Source organism: Dendrobates tinctorius, unplaced genomic scaffold (genome assembly GCF_039654945.1).
Source record: "Dendrobates tinctorius isolate UK_male_01 unplaced genomic scaffold, ASM3965494v1 ptg000166l, whole genome shotgun sequence".
NCBI classification, from domain to species: Eukaryota; Metazoa; Chordata; class Amphibia; order Anura; family Dendrobatidae; genus Dendrobates; species Dendrobates tinctorius.
In genome coordinates this window covers 5,566,043-5,592,008 of record NW_027361833.1, presented here as the reverse complement: position 1 = coordinate 5,592,008, position 25,966 = coordinate 5,566,043, and the positions used below count along the sequence as shown (strand labels likewise).

The following is a 25,966-nucleotide window of genomic DNA, read 5'->3' as shown; positions in this document are numbered from 1 at the left end:
ATACAACTTTAGAACACAAAAAACTGTAGTAAATTGTAAATATGTAATACACTGTATAATATCGATTACATACACTCACTGGCCACTTTATTAGGTACACCATGCTAGTAACGGGTTGGACCCCCTTTTGCCTTCAGAACTGCCTCAATTCTTCGTGGCAGAGATTCAACAAGGTGCTGGAAGCATTCCTCAGAGATTTTGGACCATATTGACATGATGGCATCACACAGTTGGCGCAGATTTGTCGGCTGCACATCCCTGATGCGAATCTCCCGTTCCACCACATCCCAAAGATGCTCTATTGGATTGAGATCTGGTGACTGAGGAGGCCATTTGAGTACAGTGAACTCATTGTCATGTTCAAGAAACCAATCTGAGATGATTCGAGCTTTATGACATGGCGCATTATCCTGCTGAAAGTAGCCATCAGATGTTGGGTACATTGTGGTCATAAAGGGATGGACATGGTCAGCAACAATACTCAGGTAGGCTGTGGCGTTGCAACGATACTCAATTGGTACCAAGGGGCCCAAAGAGTGCCAAGAAAAAATTCCCCACACCATGACACCACCACCACCAGCCTGAACCGTTGATACAAGGCTGGATGGATCCATGCTTTCATGTTGTTTACGCCAAATTCTGACCCTACCATCCGAATGTCGCAGCAGAAATCGAGACTCATCAGACCAGGCAACGTTTTTCCAATCTTCTACTGTTCAATTTCGATGAGCTTGTGCAAATTGTAGCCTCAGTTTCCTGTTCTTAGCTGAGAGGAGTGGTACCCAGTGTGGTCTTCTGCTGCTGTAGCCCATCTGCCTCAAAGTTCGACGCACTGTGCGTTCAGAGATGCTCTTCTGCCTACCTTGGTTGTAACGGGTGGCAATTTGAGTCACTGTTGCCTTTCTATCAGCTCGAACCAGTATGCCCATTCTCCTCTGACCTCTGGCATCAACAAGGCATTTCCGGCCACAGAACTGCCGCTCACTGGATTTTTTTTCTTTTTCGGACCATTCTCTGTAAACCCTAGAGATGGTTGTGCGTGAAAATCCCAGTAGATCAGCAGTTTCTGAAATACTCAGACCCGCCCTTCTGGCACCAACAATCATGCCACGTTCAAAGGCACTCAAATCACCTTTCTTCCCCATACTGATGCTCGGTTTGAACTGCAGGAGATTGTCTTGACCATGTCTACATGCCTAAATGCACTGAGTTGCCGCCATGTGATTGGCTGATTTGAAATTAAGTCTTAACACACAGTTGGACAGGTGTACCTAATAAAGTGGCCAGTGAGTGTACATACGGTACAGACCAAAGTTTGGACACACCTTCTCATTCAAAGAGTTCTCTTTATTTTCATGACTATGAAAATTGTAGATTCACTCTGAAGGCATCAAAACAATGAATTAACACATGTGGAATTATATAATTAACAAAAAAGTGTGAAACAACTGAAAATATGTCTTATATTCTAGGTTCTTCAAAGTAGCCACCTTTTGCTTTGATTACTGCTTTGCACACTCTCTTGGCATTCTCTTGATGAGCTTCAAGAGGTAGTCACCAGAAATGGTCTTCCAACAGTCTTGAAGGAGTTCCCAGAGATGCTTAGCACTTGTTGGCCCTTTTGCCTTCACTCTGCGGTCCAGCTCACCCCAAACCATCTCGATTGGGTTCAGGTCTGGTGTCTGTGGAGGCCAGGTCATCTGGCGTAGCACCCCATCACTCTCCTTCTTGGTCAAATAGCCCTTACAGAGCCTGGAGGTGTGTTTGAGGTCATTGTCCTGTTGAAAAATAAATGATGGTCCAACTAAACACAAACCGGATGGAACAGCATGCCGCTGCAAGAAGCTGTGGTAGCCATGCTGGTTCAGTATGCCTTCAGTTTTGAATAAATCCCCAACAGTGTCACCAGTAAAGCACCCCCACACCATCTCACCTCCTCCTCCATGCTTCACGGTGGGAACCAGGCATGTAGAGTCCATCTGTTCACCTTTTCATGGTGGTTGGAACCAAACATCTCAAATTTGGACTCATCAGACCAAAGCACAGATTTCCACTGGTCTAATGTCCATTCCTTGTGTTCTTTAGCCCAAACAAGTCTCTTCTGCTTGTTGCCTGTTCTTAGCAGTGGTTTCCTAGCAGCTATTTTACCATGAAGGCCTGCTGCACAAAGTCTCCTCTTAACAGTTGTTGTAGAGATGTGTCTGCTCCTAGAACTCTATGTGGCATTGACCTGGTCTCTAATCTGAGCTGCTGTTAACCTGCGATTTCTGAGGCTGGTGACTCGGATGAACTTATCCTCCGCAGCAGAGGTGACTCTTGGTCTTCCTTTCCTGGGGCGGTCCTCATGTGAGCCAGTTTCTTTGTAGCGCTTGATGTTTTTTGCCACTGCACTTGGGGACACTTTCAAAGTTTTCCCAATTTTTCGGACTGACTGACCTTCATTTCTTAAAGTAATGATGGCCACTCGTTTTTCTTTACTCAGCTACTTTTTTCTTGCCATAATACAAATTCTAACAGTCTATTCAGTAGGACTATCACCTGTGTATCCACCAGACTTCTGCACAACACGACTGATGGTCCCAATCTCATTTATAAGGCAAGAAATCCCACTTATTAAACCTGACAGGGGCACACCTGTGAAGTGAAAACCATTTCCGGTGACTACCTCTTGAAGCTCATCAAGAGAATGCCAAGAGTGTGCAAAGCAGAAATCAAAGCAAAAGGTGGCTACTTTGAAGAACCTAGAATATAAGACATACATTATTTTCAGTTGTTTCACACTTTTTTGTTAATTATATAATTCCACGTGTTGATTCATAGTTTTGATGCCTTCAGAGTGAATCTACAATTTTTATAGTCATGAAAATAAAGAAAACGCTTTGATTGAGGTGTCCAAACTTTTGGTCTGTAATATATATATATATATATATATATATATATATATATATATATATATATATACATATACAGTTGTGGCCAAAAGTATTGACACCCCTGCAATTCTGTCAGATAATACTCAGTTTCTTCCTGAAAATGATTGCAAACACAAATTCTTTGCTATTATTATCTTCATTTAATTTGTCTTAAATGAAAAAACACAAAAGAGAATGAAGCAAAAAGCAAAGCATTGATCATTTCACACAAAACTCCAAAAATGGGCCAGACAAAAGGTATTGGCACCCTCAGCCTAATGCTTGGTTGCACAACCTTTAGTCAAAATAACTGCGGCCAACCGCTTTCGGTAACCATCAATGAGTTTCTTACAATGCTCTGCTGGAATTTGAGACCATTCTTCTTTGGCAAACTGCTCCAGGTCCCTGATATTTGAAGGGTGCCTTCTCCAAACTGCCATTTTTAGATCTCTCCACAGGTGTTCTATGGGATTCAGGTCTGGACTCTTTGCTGGCCACCTTAGAAGTCTCCAGTGCTTTCTCTCAAACCATTTTCTAGTGCTTTTTAAAGTGTGTTTTGGGTCATTGTCTTGCTGGAAGACCCATGACCTCTGAGGGAGATCCATCTTTCTCACACTGGGCCCTACATTATGCTGCAAAATTTGTTGGTAGTCTTCTGACTTCATAATGCCATGCACACGGTCAAGCAGTCCAGTGCCAGAGGCAGCAAAGCAACCCCAAAACATCAGGGAACCTCCGCCATATTTGACTGTAGGGACCGTGTTCTTATCTTTGAATGCCTCTTTTTTTCTCCTGTAAACTCTATGTTGATGCCTTTGCCCAAAAAGCTCTACTTTTGTCTCATCTGACCAGAGAACATTCTTCCAAAATGTTTTAGGCTTTTTCAGGTAAGTTTTGGCAAACTCCAGCCTGGCTTTTTTATGTCTCGGGGTAAGAAGTGGGGTCTTCCTGGGTCTCCTACCATACTGTCCCTTTTCATTCAGATGCCGATGGATAGTACGGGTTGACACTGTTGTACCCTCGGACTGCAGGGCAGCTTGAACTTGTTTGGATGTTAGTCGAGGTTCTTTATACAACATCCACACAATCTTGCGTTGAAATCTCTTGTAAATTGTTCTTTTCCGTCCACATCTAGGGAGGTTAGCCACAGTGCCATGGGCTTTAAACTTCTTGATGACACTGTGCACGGTAGACACAGGAACATTCAGGTTTTTGGAGATGGACTTGTAGCCTTGAGATTACTCATGCTTCCTCACAATTTGGTTTCTCAAGTCTTCAGACAGTTCTATGGTCTTCTTTCTTTTCTCCATGCTCAATGTGGTACAAACAAGGACACAGGACAGAGGTTGAGTCAACTTTAATCCATGTCAACTGGCTGCAAGTGTGATTTAGTTATTGCCAACACCTGTTAGGTGCCACAGGTAAGTTACAGGTGCTGTTAATTACACAAATTAGAGAAGCATCACATGATTTTTCGAACAGTGCCAATACTTTTGTCCACCCTCTTTTTTATGTTTGGTGTGGAATTATATCCAATTTGGCTTTAGGACAATTCTTTTTGTGTTTTTTCATTTAAGACAAATTAAATGAAGATAATAATAAAGAATTTGTGTTTGCAATAATTTTCAGGAAGAAACTGAGTATTATCTGACAAAATTGCAGGGGTGTCAATACTTTTGGCCACAACTGTATATACACATACATACACACAGTATATATATATATATATATATATATATATATATATACACATATATATATACATACACACACACACTGTATGTGTATATATATATATATATACACACACTATGACTTATCTTAGCTAAGATAAAGCCTAGATCCTCAGGCTACATTCACACTATGGGCGTAGCCAGGATCAAACCTTGGAGGGGGGGGGGGCAGAACCTCATACTGTTCTGCAAAATTTCATACTGCACACCTCAGCTGCTGCAGAACCTCATACTGCACACCCCTACACTTGAAAATAAAGCCTGCACCTTAAGAAGATGTGGTGATGAATGCAGTCTATTTATTCCAACTATCAATTGATGTTGATGTGTTACTGAAGACGAGCAATGCCTGTCCTGGGCGTCCTTTTGGGCAGCTATGAGGTGTACCTGTATGGTGCTAAAAAAAAAAAAGGAGTGTTAGTTTGTGTGCTATCTGGCTTTCATTCTTTTTGGTACAGATATGATATGGATAGACAGATATGGATAAATGGATATATAGATAGAGCAGATTTCCAATCTGCTTTTGCTATTAAAAATATTAGCTGAGCTCAAAAACCTTTCAGGTGATGCAGTTTTTTAAAAAGCTGATCTGCTTTTGCAACTGAAAAACGTATACTCAAAAAACGCAGGAAAAACGCTGTGTGTGAATGTAGCCTTAGATCAGGAATAGAACAGCCATTTATAGGACATTTCATAACTTTCCCAAATTCCTATGAAAAAATATTCAGCACATTCTGCACTGAACTACTGTACCCAATTTATTATATATTTTAGGAGTCGGAGTCGGTCCATTTCATACCGACTCCAACTCCACCAAAATGAGCACCGACTCCGACTCCACAGCCCTGATACAGAGTGGATGGCAAGTTGCACGTCATGAGAATTGATAAAGTGCCTAGACATAATAGAATAGCATGAGCAACAATAGCACTTTTACTTGCTGTAAGGGCAAGAAGGCTAAGCTTTTCTACAGCATTTGTGTGATAGGGATAGGTACACGGAGAGAAAATAGTTCACAGATCTGTCAGGAGCAGCTTACTGACCATTACCATAGAACAGATTCTATACTGCAATGATTCAAGGTACTTTGCAAGATAATAATGCAAAGTATTGCATTAACCATTCGTTGCTCAGTGTATTGGAATGAAATTAACAACCTACATTATGTTTTAAACAAAGATGGTCTGAATAGTGAACGCACCCCCCAATCTGCGCACGTGCCCACTGCGAGCAGAACTAAATGGCACTACCAGCCTACAAGACCAACGCTGCGTAGAAACCTCCTCCTCTTCCCCTGCCCCTTATGGGTTCCAGCTGAGTAAGACTAGGGCCATGAATAAAACATAACCTTATGCCTCACATTTCTCTTGTTTTTCTGGAACAGACTGAATGCATTTTCATTATGTTTTTACCTCATTCATTTGGTATTTAATGGAACTGTATAAAGCTTTACGCACTGAACATTTTATCTTTATTTTAACAAAGTTTACACTTGTCGGTTATATAACATTTTAAAGGGTTTTTTTTTTTTACCCATTACCTTTTAGGCATATCCACTTAAATGACTGCTCTAACTGCCGACATTGAAGATTCACAGAAAAGAATATTGGTTTCTACAGATTATACAAGAAGAATGAAATCACATCCGTGGCCACCATGGCCTCAGAAATGGTGGGGGTCACAGCAGGTGTCACCTTTTTGATGTAAATAGTAAATTATCACCGTGTCACAATGAGAATTTGGATTTTATGAAGGCCGATCTGCCGGAGTAAGCACCACCAAATGATGTCTGTAATGTGTCTTCAGAAAACCAACAGTGGACCACTAAAGACATATGAAATGTGGATATGCTAAGTATTGTAATCCAGTTTATAAAATCAGCTTCACTTCTTATGCCATGCACACATCACAGTTATGCCACATCAGTGGCTGCGTGGACGCTTCTGTTATAAGCCATGAAAAAAACGAGATTAAGGCACATCTGACAATGGAGCAATAGACTTTAATGAAGTAGACGGGGTCACTTTGTCAACTGCAGTTTCGTCCCCATCTCAAAAAGTTAGACCCTGCTGAAAAATTGGTAAGAAAAAAATTCATACCCAAGTAGCATTTTCAGAATACACCCCAGTACTGGCAAGCAATGAATAGACTTGCTTCTGAGGCAGATAGCTACCCAGTGATGCAAGTGGGCCTCAATGCAAAACCTCCAACAGGGCCTCAATCTATCCCAGGTCTTCTCATATGTGTGAAAGGGACCTTTTAGACCCCCTAGGCTCCAGGTGTGACTGTAACCCCTGCATCCGCTATAGTTAAGCCCCTACATCTAGCTTCAGTTTTACAACATGACACCCAACTTGAGAAAAACCTCGCCTTGAAGGTCAGTACATTCATCACATTAGGCTACTTTCACACTAGCAGTTTTTTTTTGCACTGTGCCTCGTGCGCAATCCAAGCGCATGCAAAAAGCGCATCAAGCGTTTTGCATGCGTTTGCTTCTTTTAGGCACATGTGTTTTAACCAGTTACTAGCCATGTTAACTCTTAAAAACGCAGGCGTGCGCATGTCCTAGCGCACGCCTTCGATCCCATAGACTGTAATGTGTTTTTTGGCCCATTCCGTGCGCATGCGTTTTTTTTGCAGCAGTTGGGCGCACACAAAAATGCAACAGGTTGCGTCTGGTGCACCTGGGCGCACCTGACAAAAAACGGATGCGCACAAAAACACGTACAAACGCATGCATGCGCTAGACCATGCACCCACAATAATAAACATAGGGGGCGCATGGCACATGCGCTGCGCAAAAACACGCAAATGTGAAACCAGCCTTAGAGGTGATATGAAGTTTCCAGACAAGTAAGGGCTTCTAGTGCACTTAGCCTTTATTGAGGTATGTCAGGGCCCGGAGTTATGGTCACTAATAAACAAGCTGCGGATCTGCAGTTACATGCAGTGTGGCTCTGAAATGCTAGTTTATCGCTGTATGTATCAGGCAAGCATTTCAAAACTGTGCCAAATTGTGGTAAAATAGGCAAAGTGGGATTTTTTTCCTCCTGCAACGTTATCTCCTTTAGGGTCTATTCATATGCTTACCCCAGTTGTGATATGTGAGGTTAGTGGGATTCGTAAGCAAACCATTTGGATTTTTTTAAAAATTTTTTACACGTAATACTTCAACCTCTCACTGTTAGCTCACATTCAGTATTCGGTCAGTTTTTTACCTCAGTATTTGTAACCCAAAACCAGGAGTGGGACAATCAGAGGCTTACAAAGAGTGAGGAGTGCAAGTGCCTGTTGCTAGAGTTTGCCTAGGGTGCTCGGGTATGCAACGAGTATCGCAGGTGCTCGAGTTAATGTTGCAAACTATAGTGAACACCTTATTTTCCAGTTAGGCTGGTTTCACATTTGCGTATCTATGCGCAGCACATGATCCGCATGTGTCATGCGTACATATCTTTAACATGGTGTACACAGGGATATGCGTTTGCATGCGTTGTTTCGGGGGTGTTCGGTGAACGCAACATGTCGCATTTTTTGAGGCGTCAAATATGAGCCGACATATGCTTGCAGTTTAAGTGCGTCAAAACTACGCACAAGGACGTGTGTACGCATGCGTTCGATACGCATGCGTACTTCAGAATGAGCAGGTCCATGACGTGGCTTGTGTCAAGGAAATTCTGGAAAAGCATTGTTCTATCGAACGCATGCGCATAAATAACGCAAACGCATGAACACGCAGCACTTTTTTGATGGGTAATTTTCATCTGTGACGCCGATAAGAAAAATTGACTCGTCTCTGCAATATTTTTGTGCCTACACAGTCCGCAAAAATAAAGACATGTGAACAGCCCAGTAAGATATAAATGGTACATGTTCTAGCAGTGAAAACCACAGATAGAACATGTACGTAAAAAATGGATGCATGAAAGAGGCCTAAAAATAATCCAGTATCCCTATAACAGCTGTACTGGTGGATTGTTAGGGAGACAATGGGTAGCAAGGGGCTCACAATATTGTTACACAAAGGGCCTCTGCTGTTGTCACAGGAACTGAAGCTAGGCACCCAGTATGAATGAGACCTTACCGTAAAACTACAGATATACTATTACTACAGGCAAACAGGGAAAGAGCAGAATGGAAAGCGCTGAGTAGAGCGCTCCATGGTCTGGGAGAAGCACTGGGTCAGGACTGCCATCTCTATTAATTAGCCATCCCAGCTGGGCAGTGGGTCGGCAGCTGGCACCGTGATCAATGACTTACCTAAATGTCATCTCAACTGATTCGCTTAGAAATTAGCAGCAAGTGAGACTAATGTACAGGTGCTAATTTATTTAAACTGTACGTAGCATTAGAAACTGCATCTGGCACCTAATGTTAGCTGTCAGTTGTACTTAGTCATGCCTCTCCTAATGACTCTGTTCATTAGAAATGAGCACAAATTATGAAATATTGTGAAAAATGATACGGCAAATAGAACGGACACAGCAAATCAATTAGAGAAATTTCCGGCAGAATTTGCTCTCCTAGCGGGAGGAGAACATGCAGGTTTCTGAGTAAGAGATGAGATAACAATTAAAAAGCAATTGAAGGGAACTTGGCGGCATTATTTATCACTCTGCTTCCATTGCAGTGGCTAGAATGATGCCCTGGCATGCGGTAACCAACGGTTCCTGTAAAATGTGAGGTTTGCCTAAGATTGTTAGATCTGTAACGACGACATGTTACTTGTACAGATACAGCCCTTTCAAGTACTGGATATGCCTGCATGCAGATCACGCAGTCTGTGGTGACATTCACATGTGGCAGAATAGCTGAGGAAACTCATCTGATTAAGGCTTGTTGAAATCCATGAGCCTAAAACCCTTTGACATGTATACAACGGATTTTAGTCAGACATTAAGGCTATGTGCCCACGTATGCAGAAAATTTCTGCTTCAAAACCGGACTCCTTCCCAGAAAACGCACGTTTTATTTCCACGCGTTTTTCGCACGATTGCAGCGCGTTTTCTGCAGAAAAACCACGCGGTTTTTATGCTTTTTTTCCCCGCGTCTTCTGACTCATAGAAAATAGCTAAAAACGCTGCCTTTTCCACAAAATTAATGAGCATGCTGCGTTTTTTACCGCAAAGTGTTTTTTGTGCGGAAAAAACGCATCAATGTGAACAAAAAGTGCGGAATTCATTTAAAATGAATGGGATGCTTCTTGTATGCGTTTTTGAAGCATTTTGATTGGGACAAACGCTTCAAAAACGCTTAAGTGGGCACACAGCCTTAACCCTTTAGGTGCACAAACAGCAATTCAAAGTGTGAATGAGTCCTAAGTAAGGCTACTTGCATACTTGCGTTATGAGGTGCAGCGCTCGGTCGCCGCTAAGCTCCGCCCCCTGCCGCGCCCCCTCCGGTCAGCTCCTCCTATGGGAGCATGACGCTGCATGCGACCTGCGTGCCCTATATTTAGTGTTGGGTACGCAGGCCGTGCGCTGGCATGCCTTTGCGGGCGCTTGAAGCCTTTTGGCACGGTGCGTTTGGCGCACGTCGGCGCAGCGCCAAAAAGGTGCATGCGCCCACAAAAGCATACCAGCGCATGGCCTGCATACCCAACGCTAAATATAGGGGACGCAGGTCGCATGCAGCGTCATGTGCACATAGGAGGAGCTGACCAGAGGGGGCGCGGCAGGGGGCGGAGCTTAGCGACGGCCGAGCGCTGCGCCTCATAACGCAAGTGTGCAAGTAGCCTAAAACGTTATGTTCTCACAGGAAGAAATCCCACTTTGCGATGCTACGCCATGCTAATGTATAGAAGATGTGAAGACTAGAGTTAGATGACTACAAGTTCTTAGCCACATGCATAGTGACTAAAATGGCATTCTGGTATTCTAGGGCCATGGAGTCAGTAAGCTGAAGCCCTGACTCAGACTTGACAGCCCATGTGCTCTTCAGTGCAGTGTAGGACTGGTATGATGAGAACACATGTAGCTCACATAAAAGTTCAGCAGAGGCTCCAGACATTTCGTGCACAGGGGCCCCAAGCGGTCAGTGTCCGCCCCTTGTAACAGGGCAATGTCATGTCGTGTTTGGAAACCTCCCACTAGTGACCCTATATTGGACTTCATCTAGATATACACGAGTTGTGTAAAAGTGCATTAAGTTGGCATATATGTATTGTGCAAGTCAGAAATAAATGTATTAGTCCATGGATAAGTGGTAGACTCTGAAACAGTCTTTCACAGACCAGTTTTGTCAATGCAGGTGTCATACTGATAAATAGTGTCCTTTCGTACCTCCCTTCTGTAACACACTTTGCACCTTTTCTACGACCTTCTTCTCTTTGCAATTTGAGGGACCTCACTGGGGAAATGTTGCCCTGGCACAACATGGGCAATTCAGCTGCGGAAGAACTAGGGCCCATTCCTTCCTGACTGCCAAATTTTAGAGCCTTGATCACTACCTCCTGGAACTGAAGGAAGGTCCCTGTCTGGCCTGCAAATCGTGATAACACAAAAGAATTATACATTGCCATCTCTACTATGTGCACAGCCAACTTCTTGTACCACTCCTTGGCCTTTCTCATTATTATTTATTATTATAGCGCCATTTATTCCATGGCGCTTTACATATGAGGTGGGGTATACATAAAAAACAAGTACAGTAATCTTAAATAATACAAGTCACGACTGGTACAGAAGGGGAGAAGACCCTGCCCACAAGCTCTCACAATCTACAAGGCACACGGAAGGATATAGTAGGTGAGGGTAGGTCGTGCAGCAGTTTGGTGGTTACTGCATGTTGTAGGCTTGTCAGAAGAGGTAGGTCTTCAGATTCCTTGTGAAGGTTTTCATGGTAGGCGAGAGTCTGATATGTTGTGGTAGAGAGTTCCAGAGTAGGGGGATGCGCTGTAGATATCTTGTATGCTATTGTGAGAATAGGAGCCAAGAGGGGAGTAGAGCACTATATGGCTGGGGTACTTGATGAGAGATATCAATTGCCCCCATGTTCTTGTTGTACCCCAATCTGGTTTGAGGACCTGTGTAGAAGTACCTCGTACAGGGGTTCAGATGCTGACATCACTATGTATGGTGGTCAAGAAAAGGACATCCTTCTTGTACTTGACAACCAGCATTTGTCACCACATTGGGCTCTACTCTCACCCTTTCTGAGTAGCTGCCCAATTTATGTACTAGGGAGGTCTCTCTGATTTTTGCAGACAATATCACACATTGCAGTAGCTCACACAAACATGGACGCGGTAATAAAAGATATCTACATAGAGGTAATCTTTCTTTTCTTTTTTATATAGCGCTAACATATTCCGCCGCGCTTCACAGTTTGCACACATTATCATCACTGTCCCCGATGGGGCTCACAATCTAAATTCCCTATCAGTAGGTCTTTGGAATGTGGGAGGAAACCAGAGTACCTGGCGAAAACCCACACAAGCATGGGGAGAACATACAAACTCCTCGCAGATGTTGTCCTTGGTAATAACCTTGATCCAGTTTTCAAATTTTCCCACTCACTCCTAAGACAGAGGGCCATTCAGGGAGTTGAAACCCGGTGTCCGTCCCTTCATAATCCCTAAACTTATGGTTGTATCCTGAGGTACTCTCAGTTTGTAGAGCTTAGTTCCGTACCTGTCCCTCTTACTGGGCAGATATTTACGGAAATTGAGACTCCCCTTGAAATGTATTAGGGACCCATCCACACAGATGTCCCTTTGGGGAACATACACATCAGCAAACTTGTTGCTGAAGTTATCAGTTGGTCTAGGTTGGGGAGGAAATTGTGAATTCCCACTGTAATGCAAAAATTTGTGGATGGCCTAAAGGCGTGTCCGGGATATAGCCATGTAGAACAGTGGCGTGTTATACAAAACGTCAACACTCCAATATTGCCGAATTTCTGGCTATCCCCATGTGAAGGACCAGGCCCCAAAAATTAATTTCTACGGCATTTACCCGGGTCCAGTTAGCAAATGGTGAAGTGGGATTTTGGGACAAAAATTGCTGGGCGCACAAATTTGTCTGGGACACCATGAGATTTACAACAGAAAAAAAAAAATCAGGAATATGTGGCTCATAATTCTAGGGAGGTCCATAGAGGGTCAGTAACGGTGGGCGCTGGTTCATTTTCTGTCCTGGGGCGTCTGTGTGGTGGTTCAGTATAATTTGAGGAAGAGAAGGAGAAGATGGAAAAATAAAAATAAAGGAAAGTGGGAAAAGTCTTAGTTACTCACCATTAACGGTATTTTTCGGAGTCCATGACAGCACCACCTGAGAGACGGGAACCGCCATTTAGGAATAGGAAACCTACAGATACAAAAAGGGTGGCACCTCTCCCACGCATCAGTTGGATTACAGAGCACAAGAGGACTTCCAAGGTTAATGCATGATTTATGTACAGTATTCTTTACAATTATAACTTTTATCACCAGTGAGTATAAACAAGAAAAAAGACGTGCACACCCCAATTAAACTAAAGGGAGGGAATATACGGGTGCTGTCATGGACTCCGAAAAATACCGTTAACCGGTGAGTAACTAAGACTTTATTCGATCGTCCATGACAGCACCACCTGAGAGATTTACAGAGAGTAATATCAGCTTTAGGGAGGGACTACAGCCTGCAGCACCCTTATACCAAAAGAGAGGTCTGTGGAAGCACCTAGGTCTAGCCTATAATGACTATAAAAGGTGCTCGGAGAGGACCAAGTAGCCGCCTTACATATCTGGTCGATGGAGACTTCTGATCTTTCGGCCCATGAGGTTGCCATTGCCCTGGTGGAATGCGCCCTCAGCTTTCCGGGTGGCGACCTGCCCTTTGATGTGTATGCTATTGCAATCGCCTCTCTAATCCATCTGGCTAGTGTATTTTTTGATGCTCTACAACCTTTTCTGGGGCCTTGATGAGAGATAAATAGGGCATTATCTTTCTTCCAGGGATCAGTGACTGACAGATATTCTATGAGGCCTCTCCTGACATCCAGGGTGTGTAGTTTCCTTTCCTTCTCATTAGTTGGATTAGGGAGGAAGGATGGCAGAACTATCTCCTGCGTCCTATGGAAACTAGAAACTACCTTTGGCAAGTACGCTGGATCAGGTCTGAGTATTACCCTATCCTCTTTAAACTGTAAATAAGGAGGACACCTAGATAAAGCCTGAATATCGCTTATTCTGCGAGCTGATGTCAGAGCTACCAGGAAGGCTACCCTTGAGGGACAGGATTTTTAGGGAAGCCGACGAGATAGGTTCGAATGGAGTCTCTGTCATAGCAGTGAGGACTAGGTTCAAGTCCCACGGCATAAACCTATCCTTCATTATTGGCCTGGATCTACCTGCTGCCTTAATGAATCTGCTTATCCAATAATTACCAGAAATGTTGCAGCTAAACAGAGCCCCCAAGGCTGACACTTGTACTTTAAGGGTACTGGTAGAGAGTCCCATGTCTAGACCTTTTTGTAGGAACTCTAATATCTGCATTATAGGTGCTGAATCCCCAGCGATAACTTCTGAGTTTTGAAGGAATTTTTTCCAAATCCTGACGTAAATTTTTGTGGTAATGATTTTCCTACTTTTAAGAAGGGTGTTAATTAGGTCTGCGGAGAAACCCTTTTCTTCTAATAATGACCGTTCAAACTCCACGCCGTCAGATGAAGGCCAGCCACCTGAGGATGGAAGACTGGGCCCTGGGATAGGAGATCCGGGATGTCCGGCAGAACCCAAGGATCGGACACCGACATGGTCCTGAGGCATGAGAACCATGCTCTCCTGGGCCAAAACGGAGCGATGACTATCACCCTTGCTCTGTCTTTCCTGATTTTCCTCATCACTAGGGGTAGAAGAGATAGGGGAGGGAAGGCGTAGGCTAGTTTGAAGTCCCAGTTTATCAGGAAGGCATCTACCGCCAGAGGATTTTCTCTGGGATTCAGGGAGCAGAATTGTTCCAATTGAGTGTTGTCTCTGGTGGCGAATAGGTCTACCTCTGGATATCCCCACTTTTGAACAATCAGTTTGAATATGGAGGTGTTGAAAGACCATTCCCCTTGCTTTAGCCGATTGCGGCTTAAAAAGTCTGCCGTGATGTTGTCTTTTCCTTTTATATGCAATGCTGTTAAAGATAGGAAGTATTGTTCTGCTAGATGGAACAACCGTTCTGCTACCAACATCAGGGGTCTGGAACGAGTCCCGCCTTGGCGATTGATGTATGCCACGGTGACCTGATTGTCGGAGAACACTCGCACATGATGGCCCTGTAGATACACAAGGAGCTTTTTAGCCGCCTGTTCTACTGCCGTTAATTCTTTTAGGTTAGATGACATTCCTAACTGATGATGTTGCCATCGGTCCTGGACTAAAATTTCACCCATATGAGCTCCCCAACCGTAAGGACTAGCATCCGTGGTGACTATGCGGGTTACGTTATACTCCCAGGGCACCCCTTTTAATAAGTTATCCTTGTGTAACCACCACTCTAGGGACTCCCTTGTGTTACGGGATAAGGTTAGCTGACCCTCCAAGTAACCTCCAAGGACTTTTTGATGTAATAAGACCTCGCTCTGTAGTTTCCTAGCATGAAACTGGGCCCACTGGACTGCCGGGATACAGGCCGAGAGAGAGCCTAGAAGGGACATGGCTTTTCTGAGGGACATGGTGGGGTTATTGGAGGCGTTCAGGATCTGATAATGGAGGCGAACAAGCTTGTCCGGAGGCAGACGGCATTCCTGTTTTTCAGAATCCAGGGTTAGGCCCAAAAATTGTTGGACTTTCATTGGCTGCAACCGGGACTTTTTGACGTTCAGCAACCATCCTAACCGTTCTAGGGCAGACATTGCCTTTTGTAGCTGTTGTAAACAATGGTTCGCCGTTTTACCTACAATAAGAAAATCGTCCAGGTAGGGGATCACCAGAATGTTTGATTCACGTAGATGGGCCATGACCTCCGCTATCACCTTAGTAAACACTCGGGGAGCGACTGCCATTCCAAAAGGGAGGGCCGCATATTGGAAATGTCGAATTGACCCATCCAACTGAACCGCCACTCTGAGGAACCGCTGATGGCCTGCATGGATGGGTATATGGTAGTATGCGTCTTTTAAATCTAACACCACCATGAAGCAGTTTTGGAACAGCAATTTTATTGCAGATTTAATCGTTTCCATCTTAAAGGGACGTATGACCAAAAATTTGTTGAGGGCTTTAAGGTTAATTATTGTCCTAAAGGAGCTGTCCGGTTTGCGGACCAGGAACAGAGGGGAGTAGAATCCCTTCCCCCATTCTTCCTCTGGAACCTCTATCAGGACTTTCTTAGCGCACAGGTTATGAACCTCGGCTTCCAGGGCAGCTTGTTCTGCCGCAGATGACCTGAGTGGGGTGATTTTAAATTGATCAAGGGGAACCCTAGAAAACTCTAGTCGAAGTCCCACGGCTATTATCCCCAATATCCAGCTGCTATTGGAGATCAGAGACCAGGATGGGTAGAAGGCAGCTAGTCTCCCTCCTACTGGGGCCACTAGTCATTGGGGCGGCTTTTTCGTGTCCCGAGCTGGACCTTCCTGGCGCCCTCCCCCAAACATGAATCCTGTACCTTTCCTTTTTTTATCATCCCATCTGCCCTGATCTCTGGACGACCTTCTCCGGAAAACCCCTTTCCTGGCGAAGGGACGTCTGTACGAGGGGTTCGGGAGACTGGGAAATTTCTTTTTGTCATCTCCAGCTTTCTCCAACAATTCGTCCAAGACGGGACTGAATAGGTACTCCCCCTCGCAGGGAATGGAACAGAGACGGGACCGGGTTTGAATATCTCCTGGCCAGCATTTTAACCAGAGCGCTCTTCGCGCTGCATTAGACAGACCTGCGGCTTTTGCCGCCATTCTTGCAGAGTCTGCAGAAGCATCGGCTAAAAACGCTGCGGCATTCTGAATGATGGGTAAATTTTTCCGAATAGATGATCTTGAAGCTCCATCTCTTAGTTCGGAATCTAGCTGATCTAGCCAGACCATCATGGATCTGGCTGTACAGGTGGCAGCTACCGCTGGTCTTAACGCGCCTGCTGACATCTCCCATGTCCCTTTAAGGAAGGAATCTGCTTTCTTATCTAACGGATCTTTCAGGGAGGCCATATCGTCAAATGGTATGGCGGATTTTTTAGATGCTTTGGCTACTGCAGCATCTAGTTTCGGGGCTTTATCCCATCTGTTTACTACCGGGTCATCGAAGGGGTATCTCCGCTTAAAGGCTGGTGGCATGGAGCCCCTTTTCTCCGGTCTCTTCCATTCTCTATCAATTAGGCTCTGAACCTTTTCGTTCAATGGAAAGGCTTTACGTTTTTTGGGGTCCAACCCCCCGAACATAATGTCCTGTGCTGAGAGTTCTCGTTTTTTGTCCGCTACCCCCATGGTGGACCGTATAGCTTTCACTAATTTGTCCATCTGTTCTAAGGGGAAGCAGAACCGGCTATAGTCTTCATCCGAGGAAGACGACGAGGAGGCCGAGGAGTCCGAGGAATTGTCCCCTTTCCCAGGGGCGACTGAGGCCTCCGAGCCCGAACCACTAGCCTCTCTTCTCCTAGAAGGTTCTCTTTGAGGTAAAGCTTTCATTTCTGCCCTGATCATGTCTCTCAGGTTTGAAGTGAAGTCAGGCGTCTCTTCCGCTACCTGCATAAACGGGGGAGAGTATAAGGGCCTGACAATCTACCCCTGGACTCCCTGTCCTTAATAACTCCTACCGTCTGCCGTATGCATGGCTGGCATAATTTTTTAGGGTGGCCATCTGGTAGGGGGGAACTACAGAGGGCACATTCCCTGTGTTTCTGTTTTCCCGTAACCTTCTTCCCCTGAAAAAAAACATAAGGGAACACTGCATCAGGGTACATTCACGGAGATCTCTTACCCATGCAGATGAGGCAAGTACCGGATCACGGAGGGAGGCAGGGGGGTCCTTTCTGGAGGAACTTTCACGGCTCTGGTCGCTGGTTCGTTTCTGTCTCTTCTGCTGGCCACTCGCCTGTTTCTGCGGGTGTTCATGCGTCTCGTCCTGCTGGACTAAGGGGGCTTCCGACGTCTCCATTGCTGGGGCCTTCAGAAGCACCCCAGCGGCGTCCCCATCTGCCTTATATGGCCTCCTGTCCGGGTCAGCAGGCATACTGCCCTAGCACCACCCACCCGGCATTTGCGTTCCCTCCCCCATGCTCCGGCCCCCCTCGCCTTCGCCGGGTCGCCGCGCGACCCCCGGACCGGCATGCACCCGCGGCGCGCGCCGGAGGCCGCCGGCACCCGACTTCCGGTATCGGCGCTATTGCTCCGCCCCTTCCGCCGCGTCACTTCCGCCGCTCACAGCCCTGCGGGAGCGCGCGCGAAGGAGCCGCGCAGGCCCGCCCGGAGTGCCAGCACCCCCCGCGCCCGCCGCCATGAGCCCGGCCAGGAGACAGCACTGACCCGGAGGACCGGGCCTGGGGAAGCGCACCGGGGCATACCTACCAGGTGCTGGCTCTGGAGACGGCATCCACCGGACCCTTGCTCCACCTGCTTCGTCCACTGTCGTGGTGACCTACCCGGCCCCACCGTGGCGCTTCCAGGGACCCCGCACTGACCGAGGTAGGAGACCCCCTCGCTACCTGGGTCGGTCAGCCGGCCTGGGTATTCCATGATGATTCTGACGGACGATCTGTAGAGAGTCCTGTCCTCTAGGAACAGGAATCCAACTGATGCGTGGGAGAGGTGCCACCCTTTTTGTATCTGTAGGTTTCCTGTTCCTAAAGGGCGGATCCCCTCTCTCAGGTGGTGCTGTCATGGACGATCGAATAATAATAAAATTAAATGCAATAAGAGATCAAAACATTGTATCTTACCCCAATGCCATATCAATAAAAACATCAGCTCACGGCGCAAAAAATAAGCCTTCACACAGACCCATATCCCGAAAAATGGATCCCTGGAAATGGTGGCAAACGTAAAAACTGTTTTCATACAAATTTCAGATTTTTTTTTTTTACCACTAAAAAAAAAAAAAAAAAAAACAACTATAGATGTTTGGTATTTGCATACCCGTACTAATTTGGGGAATAATATTGCAAGGTCAGTTTTGCCATATAGTGAACATGGTAGATTAAAAAAATTTTTAGAACAAAATCCCCAAAATTGCACTTTCTTTTACAATTTCACCGCACCTGCAATTTTGTTTCCCATTTTTCAGTATACTATATGATAAAAACAATATTGCTATTTACAACGCAAAACAACAAGCCTTCATATGGCAATATTGATGGAAATATAAAAATAAGTTTATGGCTCTAGAAAGAGCATTGTGCAGCTACATGCGATTATATAGCTGAATGAGTGGAATATCAGCTGTCGGATACAGCCGGTGTCCCATTGGAGAAGGCATAGATGGTTTATTGTCAGCCTTTCCATCGCTGTATACACAGCACTAAACCTAAACATCCGCCTCTATACATAGCTGTCATGTGATTGCTATGCATAAGGGGGAAGCAAGACCCAACCCCAGTTACAAGGGTAATAAGATAAAATAAGAAACATTTAGTTAATATATCCACTTGAGGTATTCTGTGACACTGATGAAAGGACTGGATGTCAAGTATCTAATTTTTGGTGTCCTCATAGTAACTATTACAGCACAGATACACCATGCCTATACAGTCCTGCTCACCATAACTGGTACCCCTTCATTTTTTATAGACTGTACAATATATTCAGAACTAAAATGTAAAATGTACCATAGTTATATTCTCAGGATTTTTAAATTAGTGGTCCAAAGTAATACAACAATAAAACATTCTTCTTGGAAATTGCAACATGCAAGTTGAAAAACAAACAAAATAAACAGCATGTGCAGCAATAAAGGCACCCCTAATTAATACTTGGTTGCACACCATTTGGCACTGATGACAGCCTCCAAATGTTTCTTGTAACCATCTATAAGCTTCTTGCACTTCTCAGCTGGTATTTTCTCCCACTCTTTCTTTTCAGTTTGTTCAATCTCTTGAACGTTTGCAGGGTTCTTTTTCCCAATGGCAAATTTCAGCTCACCCCAAAGATTTTCAATGGGATTGAAGTCCGGATTCATTGATGGCCATTTTAAAAGTCCATTTTTGTTTCACCTGTCCACAGAACATTTTCCGAGAAGGATTGTGGTTTGTCAAGGTACATTTTGAGAAAGATCAGTCATTCCTTTTTATGTCATTTCTTCAGCAACGGTTTCTTCCTTGGCCTTCAACCATAAAGCTCTGCTTGGTTTAGTGTGCACTGCATGGTACTTGTTGAAGCCATGACCCCAGACTGTTCCAAGTTGGCCTTCAGGTCTTTGGATATTTGACGTGGCGTTTTTTCCACCATTCGCACCTACCTTCATCTCTTGCCAATTTTCGTCTTTTCTCCGATGTCCAGGGAGATACTTGACGGTTACATGCTTGGCAAACTTCTTATTAACCCCTTCCTGACATCAGACGTACTTTCCCATCCATGGGACCCGGGCCCCTATGCCCATGGACGGGATAGTACGTCTACCGCGATCAGCGGCGCCCACGTGGTGAGCGCCGCTGATCGCGGCCGGGTGTCAGTTGATTATCACAGCTGACACCCGGCACTGTGTGTCAGGGGCGGTCACGGACCGCCCCCGACACGTTAACCCCTTGCACACCGCGATCAAACATGATCACGGTGTATCGGGGGTTAAAGGGATGCATCGGCAGGGAGGGGGCTCCCTCCGTGCTTCCCTGAGCCCACCACGGCAGCGCTATGTGCAGCGCTGCTGCCGGGGGCTCCTTTCCTGCAGGCCCCCGAATCCAAGATGGCGACGGGGGCCTTCGGGGGCCAGCAGGAAGCTGGCTTCCTCAGTGCCTGCAAAGCGCAGGCATGAGGAAGCCTTGTGCACTGCCTGTGACAGATCGCTGATCTGTCACAGTGATCTGTGATGTGACAGATCAGCGATCTGTCACAGAACAGTGATGTCCCACCTGGGACTATTTAATAAAGTAAAAAAAAATTAAAAAAAGTGTTAAAATAATAAATAAAAAAAAAAAAATAATCGCCAAATAAATTACAAAAAAAAAAAAAAAAAAATATTCCCCCAAATAAATCCATTTTTTGAAAATAAAAAAAAAAACAATAAAAGTACACATATTAGGTATCGCCGCGTCCGTAACGACCCGCCCTATAAAACTGTCCCATTAGTTAACCCCTTTAGCGAACCCCTTAAATAAAAATAAAAAACGAAGCAAAAAATAATGATTTATTATCATACCGCCAAACAAAAAGTGTAATAACGCGCGATCAAAAAGACACAAATATCCATGGTACCGCTGAAAACGTCATCTTGTCCCGCAAAAAACGAGCCGCCACACAGCATCATCAGCGAAAAAATAAAAAAAGTTATAGCTCGCAGAATAAAGCGATACAAAAATAATTATTTTTTATATAAAATAGTTTTCATTGCATAAAACCGACTAAACATAAAAAAAACGACCTAAATGAGGTATCGCTGTAACCGTACTGACCCGAAGAATAAAACCGCTTTATCAATTTTACCGCACGCGGAACGGTGTAAACGCACCCCCCCAAAAGAAATTCATGAAACGCTGGTTTTTGTTCATTCTGCGTCCCAAAAATAGGAATAAAAAGCGATCAAAAAATGTCACGTGCCCAAAAATGGTACCAATAAAAACGTCAACTCGTCCCGCAAAAAATAAGACCTCACATGACTCAGTGGGTCAAAATACGGAAAAATTATAGCTCTCAATATGTGGTGATGCAAAAACTATTTTTACAATAAACAGCATCTTTTAGCGTGCGACAGCCGCCAAACATAAAAACCACCATAAATAGTAAATCAAACCCCCCGTTATCACCCCCTTAGTTAGGGAAAAATAATAAAATAAAAAAAATGTATTTATTTCCATTTTTCCATTAGGGCTAGGGCTGAGATTAGGGTTAGGGGTGTGTAGGGGTTCGGGTTGGAGTTAGAATTGGGGGTTTCCACTGTTTGGGCACATCAGGGGCTCTCCAAATGCAACATGGCGTCTGATTTCAATTCCAGCCAATTCTGAGTTGAAAAAGTCAAATGGTACTCCTTCCCTTCAAAGCTCTGACATGCGCCCAAACAGTGTTTTACCCCCACATGTAGGGTATCAGCCTACTCAGGACAAATTGCAAAACAATTTTTGGGGTCCAATTTCTCCTGTTACCCTTAGGAAAATAAAAAATTGGGGGCAAAAATATCATTTTTGTGGAAAAAAATGATTTTTTTATTTTCACGTTCGAGCGTTATAAACTTCTGTGAAGCACTTGGGGGTTCAAAGTGCTCACCACACATCTAGATAAGTTCCGTGGGGGGTCTAGTGTCCAAAATGGGGTCACTTGTGGGAAGTTTCAATAGTTTAGGTACATCAGGGGCTCTCCAAACGCACATGACACCCGCAGACCATTCCATCAAAGTCTGAATTCCAAAACGTCACTGCTTCCCTTCCGAGCCCCTACGTGTGTCCATACAGTAGTTTTCTCCCACATATGGGGCGTCAGCGTACTCATGACAAATTGGACAACAACTTTTGGGGTCCAATTTCTCCTGTTACCCTTGGGAAAATAAAAAAATTGGGGACTAATTGATCATGTTTGTGGAAAAAATACGATTTTTTTATTTTCATGCCCGGGCATTATAAACTTCTGTGAAGCCCTTGGGGGTTAAAAGTGCTCACCTCACATCTAGATAAGTTCCTTAGGGGGTCTAGTTTTCAAAATGGGGTCATTTGTGGGGGGTTTCCACTGTTTAGGTACATTAGGGGCTCTCCAAAGGCAACATGACACCCGCAGACCATTCCATCAAAGTCTGCATTCCAAAACGTCACTACTGCCCTTCCGAGCCCCGACGTGTGCTCCCACATATGGGGCATCAGCATACTCAGGACAAATTGGACAACAACTTTTGGGGTCCAATTTCTCCTGGTACCCTTGGGGAAAATAAAAAAATGGTGCCTAAAAGATCATGTATGTGGAAAAAATACGAATTTTTTATTTTCACGCCCGGGCGTTATAAACTTCTGTGAAGCACTGGGGGGGTTCAAAGTGCTCACCACACATCTAGATAAGTTCCTTGGGGGGTCTAGTTTACAAAATGGTGTCATTTGTGGGGGGTTTCCACTGTTTAGGTACATCAGGGGTTTTCCAATCGCGACATGGTGTCCGATCTCAATTCCAGCCAAAAACGTCAAATGGCGCTGCTTCCCTTCCGAGCTCTGCCATGTGCCCAAATAGTGGTTTACCCCCACATGTGGGGTATCAGCGTACTCAGGACAAATTGCACAATAACTTTTAGGGTCCTGTTACCCTTGGAAAAATAAGAATTGAGGGTGAAAAGATCATTTTTGTGGAAAAAATATGATTTTTTAATTGTACGGCTTTATGTTATAAACTTCTGTGAAGCCCTTGGGGGTTCAAAGTTCTCACCACACATCTAGATAAGTTCCTTAGGGGGTCTAGTTTCCAAAATGGTGTCATTTGTGGGGTGTTTCCACTGTTTTGGTACATCAGGGGTTTTCCAATCGCGACATGATGTCCGATCTCAATTCCAGCCAAAAACGTCAAATGGCGCTGCTTCCCTTCCGAGCTCTGCCATGCGCCCAAATAGTGGTTTACCCCCACATGTGGGGTATCAGAGTACTCGGGACAAATTGCACAATAACTTTTAGGGTCCTGTTACCCTTGGGAAAATAAAAATAGGGGTGAAAAGATCATTTTTGTGGAAAAAATATGATTTTTTAATTGTACCGCTGTACGTTATAAACTTCTGTAAAGCTCTTGTGGGTTCAAAGTTCTCACCACATATCTAGATAAGTTCCTTGGGGGGTCTAGTTTCCAAAATGGGGTCACTTGTAGGGGGTTTCCACTGTTTAGGTACATCAGGACTCTCCAAACGTGACATGGCATCCGATCTGAATTCCAGACAATTTTGCATTGATAAAGTCAAACGGCGCTCCTTCCATTCTGAGCTCTGCCATGCGCCGAAACAGTCGTTCCCCCCCACAAATCAGGTATCAGCGTACTCAAGACAAATTGCACAATAACTTTTGCAGTCCAATTTCTCCTGTTACCCTTGGTAAAATAAAAAAAAATTGAACCTGAAGTATTTTTTTTGTGAAAAAAAGTTAGTTGTTCATTTCTTTTTAAATATTCAAAAAAATTCCTGTGACGCACCTAATGGGTTAATAAACTTCTTGAATGTGGTTTTGAGCACCTTAAGGGGTTCAGTTTTTAGAATGGTGTCACTTTTGGGTATTTTCTATCATATAGACCCCTCAAAGTGGCTTCAAATGTGATGTGGTCCGTAAAAATAAAATGGTGTTGTAAAAATGAGAAATCGCTGGTCAACTTTTAACCCTTATAACTTCCTAACAACAAAAAAATTTTGGTTCCAAAATTGTGCTGATGTAAAATAAACATGTGGGAAATGTTAGTTATCAAGTTTTTTGGGTGCCATATCTCTGTGATTTAAGGGCATAAAAATTCAAAGATGGAAAATTGCGAAATTTTCAAAATTTTCGCCAAATTTCCGTTTTTCTCACAAATAAACGCAAGTTATTTGAATGAAATTTTACAACTAACATGAAGTACAATATGTCACGAGAAAACAATGTCAGAATCACTGGGATCCATGGAAGCGTTCCAGAGTTATGACCTCATAAAGGTACAGTGGTCAGAATTGTAAAAATTGGCTCGGTCATGAACGTGCAAACCACCCTTGGGGGTGAAGGGGTTAATATTGCACACCATTGAAACTGGGATAACAAGGTCTTTTGAGATGGCCTTATACCCTTTTTAACTCGTGTTTGCTAATAATAGCAGTTCTGATGTCCCCAGACAGCTCCTTTGTCTTCACCTTTGTGACAAAGGAACAGGGCCTACTTTGTGGCTTTTTAAAACACTGAAGTCATCATTCATTGGCTAATTCATGTCACATGGTCACCAACAATTAATCACAGGTGATTCTCATTTGTGATTTACCACAGATGAACAAAATGTGTTTCCATACTAATTTAATGTAAAGGATGCCAATATCAGGGTCACAGCCAGCTGTAGGTTTTTCTAATTTTCCCTCTCATTGTTTTTGTTTTAAATTATCGTTTATCATTTGCTCTTTTGTATTTCACACAAGTGCTCTTGATTTTTTTTCAGGAGGTATCCCACATTATGTACTTACACTTCATGGGTGCCAATAACGATGAGCAGGACTGTACCCCTGAACATCTTGGAATTCTCTGCAATGAAGAGCTTCCTTGAAATATATTGGAATTACAGAATAATGGAAAGCACATTGCAAGTCTCCCGTGTTATACACTTGTCAACAAAATGACCCCATGGCAGCAGCAACGATCCACTGCACAACTATGAAAGCACCACGGTGTATTATTTGATGCGACCATTCCCACATAAGACAGCGGAACAAATACCCAGGGCTTTGTACAGAAACTCGGCCAGCATTATCCCGACAGTTTTATTAAAATTCACAGGGAGTTGGGACAGGTATACCAGAGTTTAAGAGTTTTCAATATGAAACTCCGCACTAAATTACTTCTCCAACTGAGCAGCGCTACTTACATCAATGTCCTCTTGGGTAAATGTCTCTGGATCCTCTCCCATCATGTTGGCTAAATGTCTCTTTCCAATGTTGAACTCTTCAATCTGTTTTTTAATAAAAGCCTCTGTGTACTTTTCAGGTCCCGAGGCTGCAACATTTTTCCTCTGTACAGTGGAACTGGTATGTATTAGCCGAGACGCCTGTGCCAAAATAAGAAGGGGGGAGCAGGGGTTAAAACGGAGAGAGAAAAACAATTGAATCAAATGACCACCAGTAAAAAAGACATGGCAGAACATATATAGCACAGGTATCCTAGCATTCTGTGATATACAGCCTCAAAGCTCCGCTTATAAAGTCACACAGCAAGAATAGAAATGGCATGTTAGTAGGCACGAGACAATGAATGACCAGCAATGCACACATCTGCAAGAGCAGGAAAAGAGGTCGGTGGAAAGTGGTTACAATCACTGGAAATAGATTTTCATTTTTGACACAGCAGAATTTCTGCACCATTTTTACACCTATTGTTTAAATTACGGTAGGTTACCTGCGGTTTTTCATTGCGTTTTGCATGTGTTTTAAACATGTTTTTAGCTATGGGGAAAATCTGCACAGAATCTGTACCCCCAAGAGAAACTGACATTGACGACTTGAAATATGCACTGCAGGTCAGTTTACGTGGAGTAAAAAAAATAAAAATACAATGTGACCTCTAAATCCCATCCACTTTGCTGGAACTCTAACAT

The 25,966-nt window shown here is 44.1% G+C and overlaps 1 protein-coding gene across 1 annotated transcript in view; it reads right to left on the bottom strand.

Moving 5' to 3' along the window:
- MRPS9 (mitochondrial ribosomal protein S9) overlaps positions 1–25,966 on the bottom strand; it is a 164,457-nt gene that overhangs the window by 104,564 nt on the left and 33,927 nt on the right. The window contains exon 2 of the mRNA XM_073550656.1: positions 25,241–25,420. Coding sequence (XP_073406757.1) covers positions 25,241–25,420 — 180 coding nt within the window. The remainder of the gene's footprint in view (positions 1–25,240; positions 25,421–25,966) is intronic.